Source organism: Schistocerca americana, chromosome X (assembly GCF_021461395.2).
Source record: "Schistocerca americana isolate TAMUIC-IGC-003095 chromosome X, iqSchAmer2.1, whole genome shotgun sequence".
NCBI lineage: Eukaryota > Metazoa > Arthropoda > Insecta > Orthoptera > Acrididae > Schistocerca > Schistocerca americana.
The window spans coordinates 255,816,223-255,836,012 of record NC_060130.1 but is presented as its reverse complement, the minus strand read 5'-3'; the positions used below and the strand labels follow the sequence as shown (position 1 = coordinate 255,836,012).

General features: G+C 41.2%; 1 protein-coding gene across 1 annotated transcript in view; it reads right to left on the bottom strand.

Moving 5' to 3' along the window:
- Positions 1-19,790, bottom strand: part of LOC124555202 (katanin p60 ATPase-containing subunit A-like 1) — a 104,030-nt gene that overhangs the window by 57,073 nt on the left and 27,167 nt on the right. The window contains exons 2-4 of the mRNA XM_047129047.1: positions 15,715-15,905; positions 5,941-6,037; positions 3,032-3,215 (exon numbers count right to left, since the gene is read on the bottom strand). Of these exons, the coding sequence (XP_046985003.1) occupies positions 3,032-3,215; positions 5,941-6,037; positions 15,715-15,905 (472 nt within the window). The remainder of the gene's footprint in view (positions 1-3,031; positions 3,216-5,940; positions 6,038-15,714; positions 15,906-19,790) is intronic.

Below are 19,790 nucleotides of genomic sequence, written 5' to 3'. Positions count from 1 at the left end.
TTATAACTGCCATCTGGTTTCTGTACAAATTGTAAATAGCCTTTCGCTCCCTGTGTTTTACCCCTGCCACCTTCAGAATTTGAAAGAGAGTATTCCAGTTACCATTGTCAAAAGCTTTCTCTAAGTCTACAAATGCTAGAAACGTAGGTTTGCCTTTTCTTAATCTTTCTTCTAAGATAAGTCGTAAGGTTAGTATTGCCTCACGTGTTCCAACATTTCTATGGAATCCAAACTGATCTTCCCCAAGGTCCACTTCTACCAGTTTTTCTATTCGTCTGTAAAGAATTCGCGTTAGTATTTTGCAGCTGTGACTTATTAAACTGATAGTTCAGTAATTTTCACATCTGTCAACACCTGCTTTCTTTGGGATTGGAATTATTATATTCTTCTTGAAGTCTGAGGTTATTTCGCCTGTCTCATACATCTTGCTCACCAGATGGTAGAGTTTTGTCATGACTGGCTCTCTCAAGGCCATCAGTAGTTCTAATGGAATGTTGTCTATTCCCGGGGCCTTGTTTCGACTCAGGTCTTTCAGTGCTATGTCAAACTCTCACGCAGTATCTTATCTCCCATTTCGTCTTCATCTACGTCCTCTTCCATTTCCAAAATATTGTCCTCAAGTACATCGCCCTTGTATAAACCCTCTATATACTCCTTCCACCTTTCTGCCTTCCCTTCTTGGCTTAGAACTGGGTTGCAATCTGAGCTCTTGATATTCATACAAGTGGTTCTCTTCTCTCCAAAGGTCTCTTTAATTTTCCTGTAGGCAATATCTATCTTACCCTAGTGAGACAAGCCTCTACATCCTTACATTTGTCCTCTAGCCATCCCTGCTTAGCCATTTTGCACTTCCTGTCGATCTCATTTTTGAGACGTTTGTATTCCTTTTTGCCTGCTTCATTTACTGCATTTTTATATTTTCTCCTTTCATCAATTAAATTCAAAATTTCTTCTGTTACCCAAGGATTTCTATTAGCCCTCGTCTTTTTACCTACTTGATCGTCTGCTGCCTTCACTACTTCATCCCTCAGAGCTACCCATTCTTCTTCTACTGTGTGTACACACATTACAATGATGCATTTGTTTTTTCTGGATATCATATTAAGAGTAATTAATAACTGAAATTATTACCATAGCAGATAATTGTATACTTTGACTGAGCTAATAAGTAATTTTGGAAATACTGACACCTACTATTAGAAAGTTAAGACTCCAGACTTTGTTTAACACGTTGTAATTTTTCTGAAACTAATCAATTTAAAACAATTAGTACTGAAGTTTGCATTCACTTACAATTACTGTTGCCTTTTGTGTCATTATACCTAATTAGTTTCTAACTTTACAATTATACTCTCACTGCCCAAACTTTTCTCAACCAAATGACACTCTTCATTAACCAATTAAGTCACTAATTAAGAATTTGCATTATTTATCATAATTTCAAATATGTCACCTGTACTCATAAATAGGTAATTCCTTGTGTACACATACAAAATAGTACTGCATTATTTTGTACTGTAACTGACCATTTATTACGTAAACCAACTTATTTCATGAACATACAGTTCATTCACTTTATTGAACTTCAACCATACCATTTTATAAATAAATACATAGTTTCCAAAATTTAAAAATATTCATATGCAAGTCTAAATAGCCTACACCACCCAAAACTTTTCAGTCCTGGGCATGTTCAGACATGACTAACACCCTGGGACAATGTACACTCACATTCTTACAATCAACATGTTTGTGGTTACTTGTACTATCTTTTAACTTCTTTGAGTCAATCAGTGGATAACATTTATGCAGATCACATATCTTTCTGTCAACATTATGAATGTCTGTGTAATGGTGCCATATATTTGGAAATCTGTTGTGTTAAGTATGTACACAGAAGCCAGTGTTGTGGCATTTTTCTGCCAGAACTATGTTATAAATGTGGACAGTGAATTGTCATACTGATAATTTGGATATTGGAAGTGTGTGTCTGTGATAACATCTTATGTTATGGCTGCAAATGGTCACAGTATCATCAAATGTGACAATAAATGTTGGACAAGTCAAATCAATCAAAGGTTATGTTGTGTATGTTACTGGAGAAATTACCATAAAGCCAGTTTCAGCAATTTAATGTTCTTCCAACAATGAGATGCTGAATGCAAACAAGAAATCACAGGGAGGTACCTTCCACACTATGTATAATTCTTAAACTGAGAGCTCTAAATGATCGGGGTGAAAGCTGTCAACCTAATGGAGAAATACAATAAATAATTTAAATAAATAATAAAAAAACAAGAAACAGTAAGTGCTTCACATTGTATCTGAGTATCATTAGAAGTTTCTATGACACAGAAACATATCGTCAAAGATTTTTTTAAAAGTGTGATTTTATTGTATTAGCCTCAAACATTTTACACACTCGACTTATAGATTTCATTATTAAAGTTAATAGAGCAATATTAATAACGAGTTGAAAGAAATGAAGTTGTTGATTAATTAGTTACTTCTGCACGCTAGTCTTTTGAGATAAAACTAAATATTGTTTAACGTGATTTTTCGTTTCCTATCACCCAACCAAGAATACGGTAGGGGCCTAGAGGGCCCGTCTTCACCTTTCATATTTGAGCCAGAACGGCACATAAACAATTTTTCTATGCAGCAGTCCCAAACTATGGGTTCTACAAAGTAAAAAATCAAACTTGAAAAATAAGAGGCACGCCAATGCACACTTTAGGAAATACAAATCTATGAAAGATGAAAAATCACTCTGGTCAGACAGGTTTCCCATGCTAAATATGTTACAAGTAAGGTAAAAAGTCTGCCATATAAGAGAGAGAAATTTTAGTTTAATATGAAACTCTACACAAACACACTCACAGACAATATGTAAAAAGTAAGGATCTACCAACGTCAAACACTATTAAAAATGAACATTCTCTGAAGTAAGACCTGTAATGTCAAAACAGTCACATTTATCAACTACCAGATAGATAAGATGCTTTAATTAATGAAAACCATAATGCCTTACTTATGCTCAACAGGAGTTGGTGATGGCCACACATCAGGATCTCTTGGTGGTGGTGGTGGCCACACGTCAGGATCCTTTCTCAAGGAAAGTGGCCAGTTTCGTCCATCATCGGAAGTAGAACGCAACAGATATGGTTCTGATTCATTGGTAGAAAGCATATCCTGGAGATAACGTGGTCTAATAGCTAGAACATAAACAAACTTATGTTGATTTCTAGACATGATAGTAGTAAATGAAAGTACCGTATTTCCAGATTTAGCATAATAAAACTCTATAGCTGCCTGCTTGGAAACTAAATTTTTAATTCTTGTATTTCCAATTTTTTAAAGTACAGGGTTATTACAAATGATTGAAGCGATTTCACAGCTCTACAATAACTTTATTATTTGAGATATTTTCACAATGCTTTGCACACACATACAAAAACTCAAAAAGTTTTTTTAGTCGTTCACAAATGTTCGATATGTGCCCCTTTAGTGATTCAGCAGACATCAAGCCGATAATCAAGTTCCTCCCACACTCAGTGCAGCATGTCCCCATCAATGAGTTCGAAAGCATCGTTGATGTGAGCTTGCAGTTCTGGCATGTTTCTTGGTAGAGGAGGTTTAAACACTGAATCTTTCACATAACCCCACAAAAAGAAATTGCATGGGGTTAAGTCGGGAGAGCGTGGAGGCCATGACACGAATTGCTGATCATAATCTCCACCACGACCGATCCATCGGTTTTCCAATCTCCTGTTTAAGAAATGCCGAACATCATGATGGAAGTGCGGTGGAGCACCATCCTGTTGAAAGATGAAGTCGGCGCTGTCGGTCTCCAGTTGTGGCATGCGCCAATTTTCCAGCATGTCCAGATACACGTGTCCTGTAACGTTTTTTTCGCAGAAGAAAAAGGGCTGTAAACTTTAAACCATGAGGCATCCAGAAGCTTTAAACTGCGCATACCATCGTCGAATGGAGTTAGCAGTTGGTGGATCTTTGTTGAACTTCGTCCTGAAGTGTCGTTACACTGTTATGACTGACTGATGTGAGTGCATTTCAAGCACAACATACGCTTTCTCGGCTCCTGTCGCCATTTTGTCTCACTGCGCTCTCGAGCGCTCTGGCGGCAGAAACCTGAAGTGAGGCTTCAGCCGAACAAAACTTTATGAGTTTTTCTACGTATCTGTAGTGTGTCGTGACCATGTGTCAATGAATGGAGCTACAGTGAATTTATGAAATCGCTTCAATCATTTGTAATAGCCCTGTAATTCCTTGACATCCAATTGTAGTGCTGTAGGAGACTAATGAAAAATTGAAACTGGTAATCAAAATTTTATGTAAAAGCCGGCATCTTTCCTAACACAAGTTTGCGTCTTTGCTTTTCTGTGTTCTAGATTCTGCCACCCACATGACTCCCAATCCATTTAGGACAAGAATGATACTATATCATGACTTTTCTTGTTTGCAGACAAATTTGAATATATACCTGTGATTGTCAAGTTTATTGAAGTTTTAAGAACACTGTTGTCTGCTGTAGTTGTCAATGATAGTATCTTTCCCATCCACAAGTTTGTGGTGGGTCTTTACATTCTTTTGCTTTGTATGGCATGATTCCTTGTTATCCAGTAATACTTAGTATGGCCCAATCTTTCTATCCATAATTTTCTGGATCTGTTATCACCATGTGAAATACTGGTACTAACAAGATGAACTGCAATTAAACCTTCAAATTGTGATTCCACTGTGTCTCACAACAGATATGATCTACTCTTTAAAAGAGATGACAACAACAAGACAACAACAACAACCAACCAATATCTGGATGATGTATGACTGCTGAATGGGACTGCAAGTATGCCAATTCCTGGGCAATGGAAAAAAAAACAATCTTCATGAAAATATCAATCCTGTCAACAAGGAGAAGTGACCAAGGGACTTCCACAAGTTCATGGAAACCACCTCACTAAGTGCAATGAGAGTGGGTGGGTAGAGAGGAGTAAGACATTGCTGATAGTCTACAAACTAAGCACATGCAAGTAATGTGATAAGGTATAGTATCATCCTCATTACAGGGCGAGTTGGCTTCTAATACAGATGCATGTCAGTCCAGTTAAAAGTACTTTTATGTACTTTTATACATACAGGACTCCCTGTCCTATGAACTCTAAGATTTTCATGTGCAACCTAAATACATTCAAGCATTAAGTGAAAGAAGTTATCCATTTGAGAGATCTCTCTTTCACTGTCTCTCTGCACCATGACTATGATAATTTTCATTTCCATAGACAATGCCTGAGTTATGAACTGTCCTTAGCCTTAATTTTACACCCAACAGTTTGGCCTACCAATGGGAACACACAGAAGGTACAGCCACAAGCACACTGGTATCACCTATTTCTGAAAGCCTTCTAATCACCAACACCAAACAATTTTTTTCGTTGTTAATCTAAAACAAATATCACACCCACTTAATTAAAATTCAACTGATCTAGATAACTGCTTTATCCCCATGTCATTTCATACAAACAAAGGGTCAGTGGGCAGGCTTTGCACCCTCTTCAGAGTGCTAAGTTCCAGCTCTGTATATAGAAAGTATGTAATTTTCTTTGTTACTTACAATTCTCCTGTATAATAGATATAAGATTACTTCTTTCCTTGCACAGGTAAAACAAATTCAGATTTTAATGTACAAGCATTATCATCTTAATCAGAAGTAAGATGTAAACAGTATCACAGTCAGTAAAGCTAGCAGCATTTTCAACAAACATATCCTTATTCAAGCAAAAGGTGAATAGCTGAACATAAATGAAAAACTAAAATGTATAACAGTACACCAAACACAATTTACTTGGTAAGACAATTACATAAAGATGATAACACAAATTAATTAAGTAGCTGACTTTTGGCATAGATTATGTAACTTACAAAGTGGGTGGTCACCCTGTGTCCCATATTTGATGAGTGTCAGTATTTTATCCAGGCTCTTGATATAGTCATATTCAGCAATAATTTCAAGCTCATGCTGCAACAATGGTTTGGTCATTAAAAATATTTGTTTCTCATTAATAGTTTTAAAGTTACACATGTGGGAAATAAAACCAACTGAAAATTATTTGCATTAACAACTACAACAACAATAACTTGTCCATAATTACTTACAGTTCAGCATATCATTATTTTTGTAAATTCTAAACAATATCATGTCATAAATATAATGAATATATATGAAGAGTAGCACAAGAGATACTATTATATTGGTGCAAGCTATGAGGCATGCAGTGTGCAATACCGGTTCCTATTGCCGGCTGGTGTGCTGTGCATATTCATCATACTTTTTTTATATTCTCTTTTACAAGCACAACTGTCTTAAGAATATATGAAGAGCAAAGAGTCAGTAAATTTTACTTGATGAAACAGTATCTACAACACTTGTTTGCTTGTATTAGCAATTATTCTAATTGCTCTCTTTTTACGCCTGCATATCCTATACAAGTTGCCTACAGGTGCCCCCACCTCAAATATTCAATCCTACACTGCAAATACGAATTGTTGAATTCAGAATAGATCTGTCTGATAACAGGAGGTGTTGTTATATTTATGAGGTACTTTAATTAGTAAATGTTGTAGATAATCATTTTACAGATGTAGCTGGGAGTCTGATACACAACACAATATACCTGGAAAATTAGATGAAACTGTGCCAATAGATTTCTATGACTGATGAGAAATTTCACCCAGTCTTGGAAGCTGTGGAGCTTTTTGCAAAATTACATTGGAGAAATTAGAATGGGCATATTTTGTGAGAACCATCAAATCAATTTATTTTGACCCACATTGTGCCTCAATTATGTCAGATACTACTGAAATGACTCCAACAAAATAATAGGATCAGACAAATTTGGATCGCTGTTGCAGACAACCTTCCAATCCAATGGACTTAATCATGCAGAAGATCCTATGTTTGTTGGTAGGAAAAGTGCTGTACTTCAAAAATAGCCACGGACATTCTAGCACATGACAGTGTAAGTGCACCACCTTGTGTAGTACTGTTTGGGTGGGACGCAGAGAGCACCTCCAATGATTGTATAAAGCTCTCACTTTGTTTCAAGACATCACATGAATAGCTGCTCCAAACAGCATTCGAAAAAGAAAGAGAAGCCACAACAAGAGAGTAAAACCCAGTTTACATTGAAAATGTGTGGATACTAGAAATAGCACTTCAAGTAGGTGAAAAATTACTGCATCAAAAAATTCCATAAGTACTACATTGGCCCCATTAAGATTATGAAGATAGTGCCATCAAAAGACAATCTCAGACAAATACCACTGCTACTACCTCTCAAATTTCACAGAAGTTCTGCTGCATACCTTGAGGGAGTAGCAGTTTTGGAAGAATGTATATTGTAAGGTAGGAGAAGAGGTACTTGCTGAAGTGCAGTTCTGAGTGTGGGTTGCAAGTTGAGATTGGATACTCACTCAGTGGAGCACTTGGCCATGAAAGGCAAAGGTCTCAGGTTTGTGTTATGATCCTGCACATGGGTTAAATCTGTTAAGAAGTTTCAAATACCTTGGTCTTCAGCAACTGAGAAATAAATCAGTGTCACATCTAACAGAATAGAAAAATGAGATTTAAGTGTTCCACAAAAGCAGCAGCATACATCATCACCAGTATTAGCACTATAGTTGATGCTCTGAACTAATGACGGTCAGTTTCAATAGTTAAAGTATAAGTGACCGAGTGAAGTTAGCATCAGTGATTAGGTTAATTGTGTTACATTTCATGTTTATAGAGACACTGCATGTTTCTTTTGTGAACAGCATTAAGTGGCGTTCTCATGCTCATGCAAATAAATTTGTGTTTATGTGACATGCATTTCTTTGTAGTACATGTGAAGGACACAGCCATCACCTTAACCTCCTCAGACGGGGGCCCTCTCAAAGGCCAGCATGAAAATGCCAGTGTCTACACAACTGTCATTAGGGCCTCTGAACACATCGGACGATATGAACACCATGTTATTCCAACCAGCCCTAAGTTGAACATCAGACTGGAGGAGAAGATACCTATGGAAAATTGCATCCTGTGTCATACTGAAAGACTTGTGAGGAGTGATATTCACTTGTATGTCTCCTAAGTGGTCACACGGACAGAAGGAGCCGACTAACTGGCAGAAGTTGTCTTTATTAGGAGGAAGCCAGATCTCATCTTGCTTAATGACTCAACTTCACCGAAATTGTCCTCAACATGTACTATGAGGGGGGGTGGGGGGTGGGGAGGGGGGATTTTGGTGGCAGTAAAGTCTGATGCAGATCAGTAACTGCAGTAAGGGTTTCACCCCAAGTTGGTGGGCCTGGCCCTCCTGCCATGGGGTAGCCAAGGGGGGAAAGGCCAGGGGAGGCAGAAACAAAAACTGAGACAAAACTATTCCTAGAAAGAGACACAGCCGCAGGAGAGAGTCCAGACAGTTTAATACATTTCATGTGTCAAACGTCCCCCCTGGTAACCCTCACTCTGATTAGGGGCTTGTCTCGTGGGCGCCAACCAGCCACAGCAATGGCTGCCTGGAATAATGGTTATTGCTGGGAGTTCCGATGCCCCAAACAGGTAAGCAGTCACTCTGAGCCTATTAATAAGCATCATTAATAAGGAACAGTTGTGGTCTGCAAGAGACTGGTCAATGACTAGACATAAAAGTAATGCTCCACAAAGGGCGAGGGGCATTAAAATCCCCAAGGAGGAGGAACAGTTGGGTTCGTTGCTGAAGGATGGCAGAAGATGTAGGTGGCCCGTCAGGAGGGAGACTGTGACAACAGAGTCCAAGTGGACCTGGATGGCAACTGCTTCCAATGTCATACAAAGTGGGATCCAAATACTAACAAATGGCCACAGAAGAATGGCCAGATTTTTGGAGCTTGATTCGCAAAGCTTCTGCCCTGATACCACCCACTCTGATCAGGGCCTCTCCCCATGGGTGCCATGCAGCCCCAGCAAGGGCTGTCTGGCATGGCAGTCATTGCCAGAAGTTCTGACACTCCAGAATGACAAGAAACCATTCCTAGGCATACATGGGGAGGCAACAGCACAGGTATCAGAAGTGTGATCCCAGTGTTGTCAGGGGGCTCAGCCAGGTGGGTACATAACATCCCCACAACACAGATACTCATGCTGGTGACCTAGTAGGGCAGAGGGGGGGGGGGGGGGGGGGTTGCTAGGGTGGGGAAGGAAGAGGGGAATGAAGGGGGAGTGGAATCCACACCATAGGCACTAGGGAAGGAGTTCTTCCCCAAATAGTTCACACTACTGAGAAAAAATTTAGCAGTGGAGATCAAACCCCATAGGGGGGCCAAAAAGAAAGGATGAAAAAGAAATGGCAAGGGGAACAAAACTGCAAGGAATACAGGAACCAGGTGGATAGCCAGATCAATATAAGTAAGAACACCATGAGAGGGAAAGGAGGGAGAAGGGGGAAAGGAGCGAGGATGGTAAGGGAGGGGCACGGAGAAGGAAATGCAACCTGGAAAGGAAGGATGGGCACCAAGCACGAACTCACGAAAGAACCATGAGCCCCCTGGGGGGAGCAGAGAATACACTGCATCCGCTTAGCACCTTGGATGTATGTAGGCAAAACTGGTGGGGGAAACTGGAGTTCAGAGCAGAGACACTGTATGCAAACTATGATCGTGACTCCAGTCCTGGGCCTCTGTTGTGGAAGGTGGGTCTCCCTACCAGGAAATAGGGCATGGTAGTTCAGATGCTTAGGGGAGCATAGAACGCATATCACATAATTGAGCAGCAGTTGCAGGCACCTGATCTGTAGTGGAGATGCCCCACCCTCCATGAGTGGGCTGATCAAAGTGCTAATCCAAAAGGCACTTGTCACAAGTCAGACCCCATAATGGTCTATCACGTTCAGCACACACAACGGCAAAGGTGATAACAAGGTATGCCAGGTTCTCATAATCAAGGTGGGAGAGGATCAGAGCTTTGTAAAGCTACAGAGCCAAAGAGCAACCTGCATCCAAGCTGGTGTTACTGAGGTAGTGAAGAGTATTAAGGTGTGACCAACACTTCTGCGTAAGTTGGCAAAGATGGGGAAGCCACGACAGCAGCACATCAAAAACCAGCCCAAAAAGTGTTAAGACTCCACCACACTGAGCAACTGATTGTTGATGTAGATGCAAATGAACAGTACAGTGGTGACAGAAGTGCATGACAAATGTCTTGGCAGCTGAAAACCAAAAGCCACGAGTGACAGGAAAGGGCTGAGCATTTCATATGGCTCCTTGCAGTTGGATTTCAAGAACACTCATAGCTGAGGAGTGATAGTAAAAACAAAAGTCTTCATCATACAAGGAGGGTGACACTTTAGATCCAACAGCTGCAGCTAGACCACTGATAGCCACTACAAAGAAGGGGCACACTGAATATGGATCTCTGTGGGACCCCACTCACTTTGTATAGCAATTACTGTGGGACGTATCAACTTAAAAATCAGGAGTGGGTTCCGGAGACCCCATTCACGTAGGGTAGCAAGAATATAATGACACCATGTGGTGTGTAAGCCTTTTGCAAGTCAAAGAAGACGGCGGTAAGATGTGGACATCAGGCAAAAGCTGAATGTAGAGCACACTTCACGCTGACCAAATAGTCAGCAGTAGAACAGGCTTGGTGAAAACTGTCCCGGGACGAAGCCAAAAAGCCCTGAGACTTGAGGTACCAACACAGCTGCCAGGCCATACATTCGAGCAACTTGCAAAGAACATAGTAAGACTAACTGGGTGATAGCTGTCCATTTCATGGGTGTTTTTACCTCATTTCAGCACTGGAACAATAACACTTTCTTGCTATTGAAATGGGAACTGACTCTCTCCAGATATGGTTAGAAACATCTAGGACGTGACATTGGAAATCCATTGATAGGTGTTTGAGCAGTTGACTATGGGTGTTGTCTGGACCTGGAGCTGTGTCATGGCAAATGGCTAGGGCACTGAGGAATTCCCACTCACTGAATGGTGTATAGTGAAAGGCAAGTGAATTCACTGCACCTGCTGTCCAGGGTCATGAAATGTCCAAATGTGTGTGAATTTCTAAGGGATCAAATGGTCATGAAATGCAGGCTGATAATTCTAAGATGCAGAGGCTCAGGCACAACGCAGAGCAAAATGTTCAGCGACAGTGTCTGGCTCAGAGTGGACAATGCCATTCAGGGAAATATCGCGTACACTTGTGGGTGACTTGTGTCCATATGGTTGTCAAATCTTTACTAAAACCTGAGGAGGAGGGGTATGAAGTCCAGTGGTAGTAGCATACCATTCTCAGAAATCTTGTTCTTGTTATTTCAGGACATGGCCTACCCAGGCACGGAGCCATTTGAAGGCAAAGAAGTGCTCCATCAATGGATATTGTTATAGCATTGGAGAGACTTTCTGCAATCTTTAATGGACATAGCTATTTCGGAGGTCCAAGGTCCTGCCTTCTGACAGGGGCATCCTGAGGAATAGGGGATCATTAATTCTGCAGTTGAGATAATGGCTATGGTTGTACTCTGGATAGACGCACTGATATCTCCATGGGGTATGGTATTGAGGGTGATGGCAGAAGTGAAGGTATCCCAGTCAGCATTATTGAAAGCCCATCTGGATGGACACCCAGGCGAGCCATGCTGAAGGAGGGACAGGTCAATCTAGAAGTGATGGTTCTCACACAGGTCATCATGAATTTTCCAGTAGATAGAAGGGAGATGATCAGGATGTGAATGAAAAGATCAACAGCTGAATAAGAGGGTAGGGGCCCACATTGATGGGAACCATTGTTCTTGAAGGACAATGCAGAAAGCAGAGGAAACGCATACAAGAAGTCAAAGCACAAGCCAGGTTGCAGAAGAGACAGCTACAGTTCCACTGGAGACACACACTATCAGCAGTAACCTGTCCAAGCATGATGAACCCAAGGCAGCATATCATGCCCATATAGTTACCTGCTGCCATCGGTTGAAAGATGTGGCATCCATATACATTGGTTCTGAATTGTGGTGTGTGTGTGTGGGGGGGGGGGGGGGGTCTGTTGTCACAGGGACCATCAAGAACTCCACCTTGGATAAAGACTCAGAACACGTGGGGTCTGGTGGCATGGGGCCACCTGAGTCTCTTGTCTTATCGGAGGACTACGACTTGTCGTCGTCGTCGTTGTCGTCCAGCCACTGGCTGGTATCTGGTTGCAGATCAGCAGAAATCTGGGAGGGGAATGTCCCGAGGGACCCTTTCCTTGTGAGAGATGTCAGAGGAGGTTGATCCTTCTCCAGCTGGGGGTTGACATCTCCGATGCATGGAGAAGCAAAGATCCCTAGATGGATGTGGGGGAAGCTGTAAGAGAAGGACCCAAACAACCATGGGAGGGGCTGTAGTTGAGCAGCTCTGAGAGTCCCATGTAGAAGGCACAAAGGGCTATGGTACAGTTGCTAGAGAGGATGATGTCATCGTAACTGTAGCATACATCATCATCATTATTACCACCACACATGCACAATACAAAGAATCATATTTCTCCTTGGCCTTTTGATATGTCAGTTGGTCAAGTGTCTTGTATTCTTGGATTTTCTTTTCTCGTTGGAAGATGGTGCAGCCCAGTGAACAGGGCCACAGTGCTCTCCACAGTTTTTGGCACCAATGGGGGAGGGGCACAAGGTACATTTATGTACAACTGACGTCCACAATCACTACAGATGGGGCTAGCATTACAATGTGAGGACATGTGCCCTAATCTCATGCATTTGAAGTACCACATGGGAGGGAGTACATACTGTTTCACATCATATCAATACACGGGAATGAGATTTTCACTCTGCAGTGGAGTGTGCGCTGATATGAAACTTCCTGGCAGATTAAAACTGTGTGCCGGACCAAGACTCGAACTCGGGACCTTTGCCTTTCGCGGTCAAGTGCTCTACCAACTGAGCTACCCAAGCACGACTCACACCCCGTCCTCACAGCTTTACTTCTGAAAGTACCTTGTCTCCTACCTTCCAAACTTTACAGAAGCCTCCCCCAGGCTGTGGCTAAGCCATGTCTCCGCAATATCCTTTCTTTCAGGAGTGCTAGTTCTGCAAGGTTCGCATGAGAGCTTCTGTAAAGTTTGGAAGGTAGGAGACGAGGTACTGGCAGAAGTAAAGCTGTGAGGACGGGGTGCGAGTCGTGCTTGGGTAGCTCAGTTGGTAGAGCACTTGCCCGCGAAAGGCAAAGGTCCCAAGTAAGTTCGAGTCTCGGTCCGGCACACAGTTTTAATCTGCCAGGAAGTTTCATATCAATAAACAATCAACACAATATCAATACACAATCAACTCCATCTTTTCAGTCAGTGAGTCATGTTCAAAGGCCAAGGTGAAGGTCCTAGTAGCAGCCCTATTGTCATTTGGTCCCTTTTGAACACCACATACAGATGAAATGCACAACCTGTCCTCCAAATTGGCATGTAATCCATCATCAGTCTGTAAGAGGTGGTCATGGTGGAAGACTATACTCTGCAACATATTGAGATGCTTATGGGGGGCGATAGTAACAGGAATGTCACCCAGCTTGTGACTGGCAAGCAGTGCTCATGATTGGCCAGGGGATGACATTATAATCAGAAATGAACCATTACTCAATTTTCGAAATCACTGCTATTTCCCCAAACCAGTCCTCAAAGTGTTCAACAGTAACACCGGTTTTGTGATCAAAAAGGAATCTCTGTCAGTCCAAGAGCAAACTAAGTACTGTGGGAAGTTGTTCTCCCCTTGTCTCGTTGCCTTAGGTTCCTCTCACATCACAGCCAGGGAAGGAAACATTTTGGAGTAATATCTCTTCCCATTGTAAGAACCTTTTCCTTCAGAAGAGACTGCTGGGGCCGTGCAGCCATCAGGAGAAGACAGTTTCATCTGATTCATATGTGAGTCATCCACCATGGTGCCATCCACTCTGAACGGGGGCTCTCCCCACAAATGCCACCCAGCCTCAGCAACAGCTACCTGGCCAGTAATCTGTAGTCCAGAGTCCTCGTGCATCAGCCACAATGGGCACATACTGCTTGGCATACAAGGGAGTTTCCAGCCCAGGCACCAACAGTGCAATTCCTACATGGTCAGGGGGCTACCACACTGCAGGCACTCAACAAGCCCCCTCCCAATGGGATGGCTATTGTGTTACATTTAGGGAGTATTACCATTGCCAGATAGAAATGTGTGAGGGTGGAATATACATTGCATTGGGCGATTTTTCCTGCATGATCCAGACTTCTGTAAAATTTAGAAGAATACTGGTACATCAAACCCACCAATGAGGACCACATAGTTTAGGACAAAAAAAAGAGTGTTAAGTGCTGGAGAAGAAACAAAAAAGAAACATCCATAATCAGAAACCAAATCCAAGTGTGACTGGCACCAAGAAGACCATTCAATGGAAAGACAGAAGGGGGATAGAATAGTAGCTTACAGCACAGAAAGAGAAGTAGCCCTGCAAGGGTTGGGGCCCTGTGTTGGCCAAGTACATACTCACAAAAGAGTTATGAGCACCTGGGAGATGCTGCTGGGAGGTAAGAAGATACAGTTGTGTCACATGAGGCCACTATGGAAACTAAGTGGCTGGCGCAATATTACTATTTACTGCTGAGCCATCACTATCCATATGTTGCTTGGCATTAGGTGCACTCTCTGATGAGACAAGAAACGACTCTTGCACATAAGCTGGCCAACAGAGAGTTTGGGTAAATTGTAACACAATCAGTGAAATGCGTGCCGATCAGCATGTTGGTTCTGTTTACACCGATTGTAGTTCAGACTGTTTGTTACTGGCAGAACTCTGATAGTGTTTGGACTGGACTTGGACTGGAGTAGACTCATTAATCTAGGGTAGCTTGTACTGTCCTGAAAGTGTTCTGTAACACATCTCAAACTGCCTAACACCTCCAAGTATGACTTTGTTAGTTTGTGCAAACTCATCTTTACAAAAAATATATCCCTTTCACACATTCACACAGACAATGCAGTGACTCCACCATACTCTAATGCATGATTTGGCATGACGTGGTTTGATTAGTCTGTTTTTCTCTAAAAATATCTTAACTCGACATATTTCTTTCTATATGTTTCAAATAATGGTTGTATCTGCAATTCAAGAGCTTTTGGAGACTAGAGAATTTACTTACAACACGCTCATTCTTCCTTATAACAATCGAGGTGTTGGCACATGCTCAGCACGTTCGATGGATACATTGTACAGTTAGTATTGAGTGTACACCATGGTCTCCCAGTCTTGACTTGCTGATGGTAGAAACTGAGTCTGTTTCAATGTATGACAACTGCATTTCATTTTGTTTCGAAGATAGTAAGCTATCAAACAGTATGCACTTTATTTTTGGACCCTTCTCATCTTGTATTAATTCAAAATGCAAATAGCTTTCAATTTATCCCGAATGCAAACTATTACAAAGCGTAGTTTTAACAAGATTTTTCACACCTGTGTGATTCATAACTGGAACAAGTTCTAGAAACTTAACTCATTTAGAATATGTACACATGTGAATAACAAACTGAGAAGTGTTCTGATTATTTCTGTGTAGCAGACTAGACACAAAATCATATGAAAAGAACTCGACACCAATTCAGAGAAATAATGTGTTTCGAATATTAAATCTAAATATATGTTTCTGGGTTTTGAAGAACATACCTGTGACCACCTGTCCTTCTGGAACTGATCTGTTATAGTTGCCTTAATTTTTGGTATTAATCTAAGTGTAAACTGATAATATAAATCTGAGGACTCGTACTTCCCTAACATAGCCTCTTCACGAGCTAATGTAAGATTTCGTTGAAGCTCATCAAGCATTGATGACATATCTGCTGATAATCTGCTGACATCTGTAATCGGTAGAATACAACTGCTGGATTAAACATGACCCAACATTGGGTAAAAACATTTATTTAGGACATTATAAAACACATACACACACATCAATGGCTCTGAGCACTATGGGACTCAACTGCTGTGGTCATAAGTCCCCTAGAACTTAGAACTACTTAAACCTAACTAACCTAAGGACAGCACACAACACCCAGCCATCACGAGGCAGAGAAAATCCCTGACCCCGCCGGGAATCGAACCCGGGAACCCGTGCGTGGGAAGCGAGAACGCTACCGCACGACCACGAGATGCGGGCACACACATCAATATTTTTTAAATATTTTTTCTTTGTCATATTCTTACCAAATGGATGTTGTGTCAGCTATGTAGGTGCTGTATATAAATTTAATATGGGAGTAAATTTACTATGATGAGGTATCAAGGTTACAATTTCAAACTTGTTAACACTAAAACAGAAAAATCATAAAACACTCAAAATGACAGATAAACTACACTTTTCTATAAGTCCTTTGACCCACACTATATATTTTTGTCCTTGTTGCAATGATGTATAGCAATAAGGAAAAATTTGTTTTTATAGCAATTTGTAATGAACAAAAGAAGATCTCAATTTAACATAATTAAAAATTCTAGTGATTGCAGCACTAAAGCAGTAATGCATGAAAGTACAGACATGCCTATGTGCTTACACTGTTCTTCACTGAGCACCATATCTGCTGTGGTATTGAAAGACTTACCATCCGACACACTGCAGAAAACAAAGGGAAAGAGGTATTGTTGCTGTTTTTGTTAGGAATAGTGCCAAATGAAATGGTATTTATTTACACAATTTTTGTCTAGGGCAACATTTTAAAGCATATGCCATTGAACTGTTTGTAAATTATTTTGACCACGGACTCTTGGCATCTTTGTGAAGCAGCTGCTCACTTTGACTGCACTTGTTTAAATGTGAAAGGAACATCATAGTACTAGGAATTTCAATGTGGAATAGTGGGAAGACAGACAGATTGGAAAATTTTATGCACACCTAACAACCTTGTCCCAGTAGTCAATTCTCCCACCAGAGTAGCTCCAAATTCAAGTGCCATAATTGAAAACATTTTTGTAGACCAAGGGAAAGTGAGCAGAATCATTATCAGTAATGTATTGAATGGTGTCTTGGATCATGATGATCAGAGGCTCCCTATTAATGCTATGAACATTTGCCAGAATAAAACTGAGATCCACTGAAAAGTAGTTAGACTAATAAATGAAGAAATGAGTAAAGCCTATAAATCATGCCTCCAAGATGTAAATTAGAAGCACATCTAATGCAAAAAAGATGTCAATTCCACATACAATATGTTCAGCAATGAAATTGCAACAATATTTGAAGGTTTCTTTCCCAGAACAGATTGCAGAAATCAACCCAAGAAATCCATGAACAAGTCATGGCAAACAAACGGGATAAAAATATCTTCCCAACAAAAACAAGATGTGAACATTACATCCAAAAATTCAGGCAAAGTCTGCACAAAAAATTAATACAAAAAGTACTATAAAATATTAAGCAAAATAATCAAATAACCATGACGTTCCTATTGTAGCAGTGAAACAACCAATCCTGAAATAAAATCAAGCAGCCCTGAAATAATACTGAAACAGTCTGGGATATAGGGGTATTCAGGAGTGAGACTGCTGCCAACTGTGCCTGTAAAACTGAAGACATCATTTTAAATACTGATAGTACACATAAGCAACCACAAGATCATTAACAAAATCTTTGTGAATTTTTTAAGTGTTACTGAACAATTGGGCTGCAATGACTCCTTACAATGTGTCATGGGAATACTGACTCACCATTCTCCTAATCCTAATAGTTAGGTTAGTGTATCTCCCACCCTGTACATTACAAAAGGCAGGACCCTGTTCTTAATAGGGTGGTTGATCGCCACAGATGGCAGTGCATGCTCTGCACTATGCTCCTTTATCACCAGAAGGCTGATAAAGAGTTCTTGTGGTAGGGCGTACCAGTCCTAAAGTAGCATGGCTGACACTGCAGGATGGTCATTGGTGCATGTGAACATGCTGCAAAGCGTATCCCCACATGCTCGATGTGATACGAGTCAGGGGAACAGGTATGTCAGTCCATTTGCTGAATAGCTTTTGCTTGAAGAGCTGCTCCACCTGCGCAGTTTGATTCAGTCATACATTATCACCCATAAAAATGAAGTCAGGCCTAAGGGCATCCTTGAAAATATGCACATGGCAAAGGAGTATATTGTCACAATAACACTGACCAGTGTGTGTACCATGTTCAAAGGCTCGGAGGTCAGTACACCCACACAACATTATGCCTCTCCACAACATAACACATCACCCACCAAAACGATTTATGTTCAACAACGTTCCTGCGTACATTATGTACCCTCATATGGCGAGAAGTGGGAACAGGTCCAACACTAAAAAATTATCATACTGGTGGTAAAGGTGTTTTGGTGTGATGAGGCATAAGGTTGCACGAACATACTGACCTAAAAATCTTTGAACACAGTGAACGCACTGATCAATGTCATTGTGAAACTGTACTACTTCCCCATGTGCACCTTTTCAGGGATGCATTTGGCCCAGACTGCATTTTTATGGATGACAATATGTGACCACATTGAACTGTGCAGATGGAGCAGATCTAGCCATGAGAGGATATTCAGCAAATGAACTGGTCTGCCCATTCACCCAACTTAAATCCTATCAGGCACATATGGGATGTGTCGGAGAGAGAAATTGCAGCACATCCACATGCACCAACAACCATACAGTGGCTGTCAACTGTGCTGGAGGAGGAACTAAACACCCTACCATAATAGCTCCTTACCAAACTAGTGGTCATCATGGGAACACATTGCAGATTGGCTGGTTGGCTGATGGGAGGGCTAAGGGTGTAAACGGCAAGGTCATCAGCTCCTCAATCTAGACTGTGACATCCACGACATACGTGTTCTGATCGTGAAAGTATGTAGGAGCAGTAACGCTGAGGCAGTGAAGGCAATACTGATGCTAGAACTCGGAAAGAATTTATGGAGGATTGTATAGATTGGGCCAGTATGTAGGTCAGAGCAGATGAGGGGTCCACATGGCTCACCCAATAGCGAGAACAGCCCTACCCCATGTCTAAGGCCCCCTAGCCCAATGGAGTGTGAAAAATAATGTCTTCAAGTCAGAAGATTCAAAAGAGTAAAACCGAAAAGACTAAAGATGAAATGAACATCAGTTGGACAGTCAGCGATAAAAACGAGAGAGAAAAAGGTAAGGCAGCATTTGGGCATCTCCAGAGCTCAGCAAGTAACAGGAGTTGCTCCATCCACAGCTGGCCCACTGCTGCTCCAGTGTAGTCAAGGCATTAAAGAGTACCCACTTTTTAGCACAGTGCTACCACTAAAATCATAAACAGGATGTGGTAGAAAAGGAGTCAAACCACAAATGACCACAAATACAAGCAATTAAAACACAGCAAGATAGGGCTACAAGAGCTGGTCAAGGTGGTAGGGTCTGGAGTCCCCCAGACCCTGCATGCACTGGGAGATGCAACGACACCAACCATCTTGCCATTGCTCTGGAGACAGCTTAAAACCTTATATCTGAAAATAAACACCACTTTCACAGAGAAAATGGAGAAGCTGTTCCACCAACTGAGAGTCATTTGTCAGTATTTTAGGCAAAGAATTCAGGATGCCAAAAGAAGGAAGCATCCAATCAGGGTATAAGCTACTGTCTGTAAGGTTCCACAACTACAATGTAGAGGTGGTTAGTTATTTAAATAAAACTATAGGTTAGCTTGATACAATCGATACTGAGGCAACATAGGGCAGAGAATTCCTTCCAGGAGGAACAAAAGGATAACC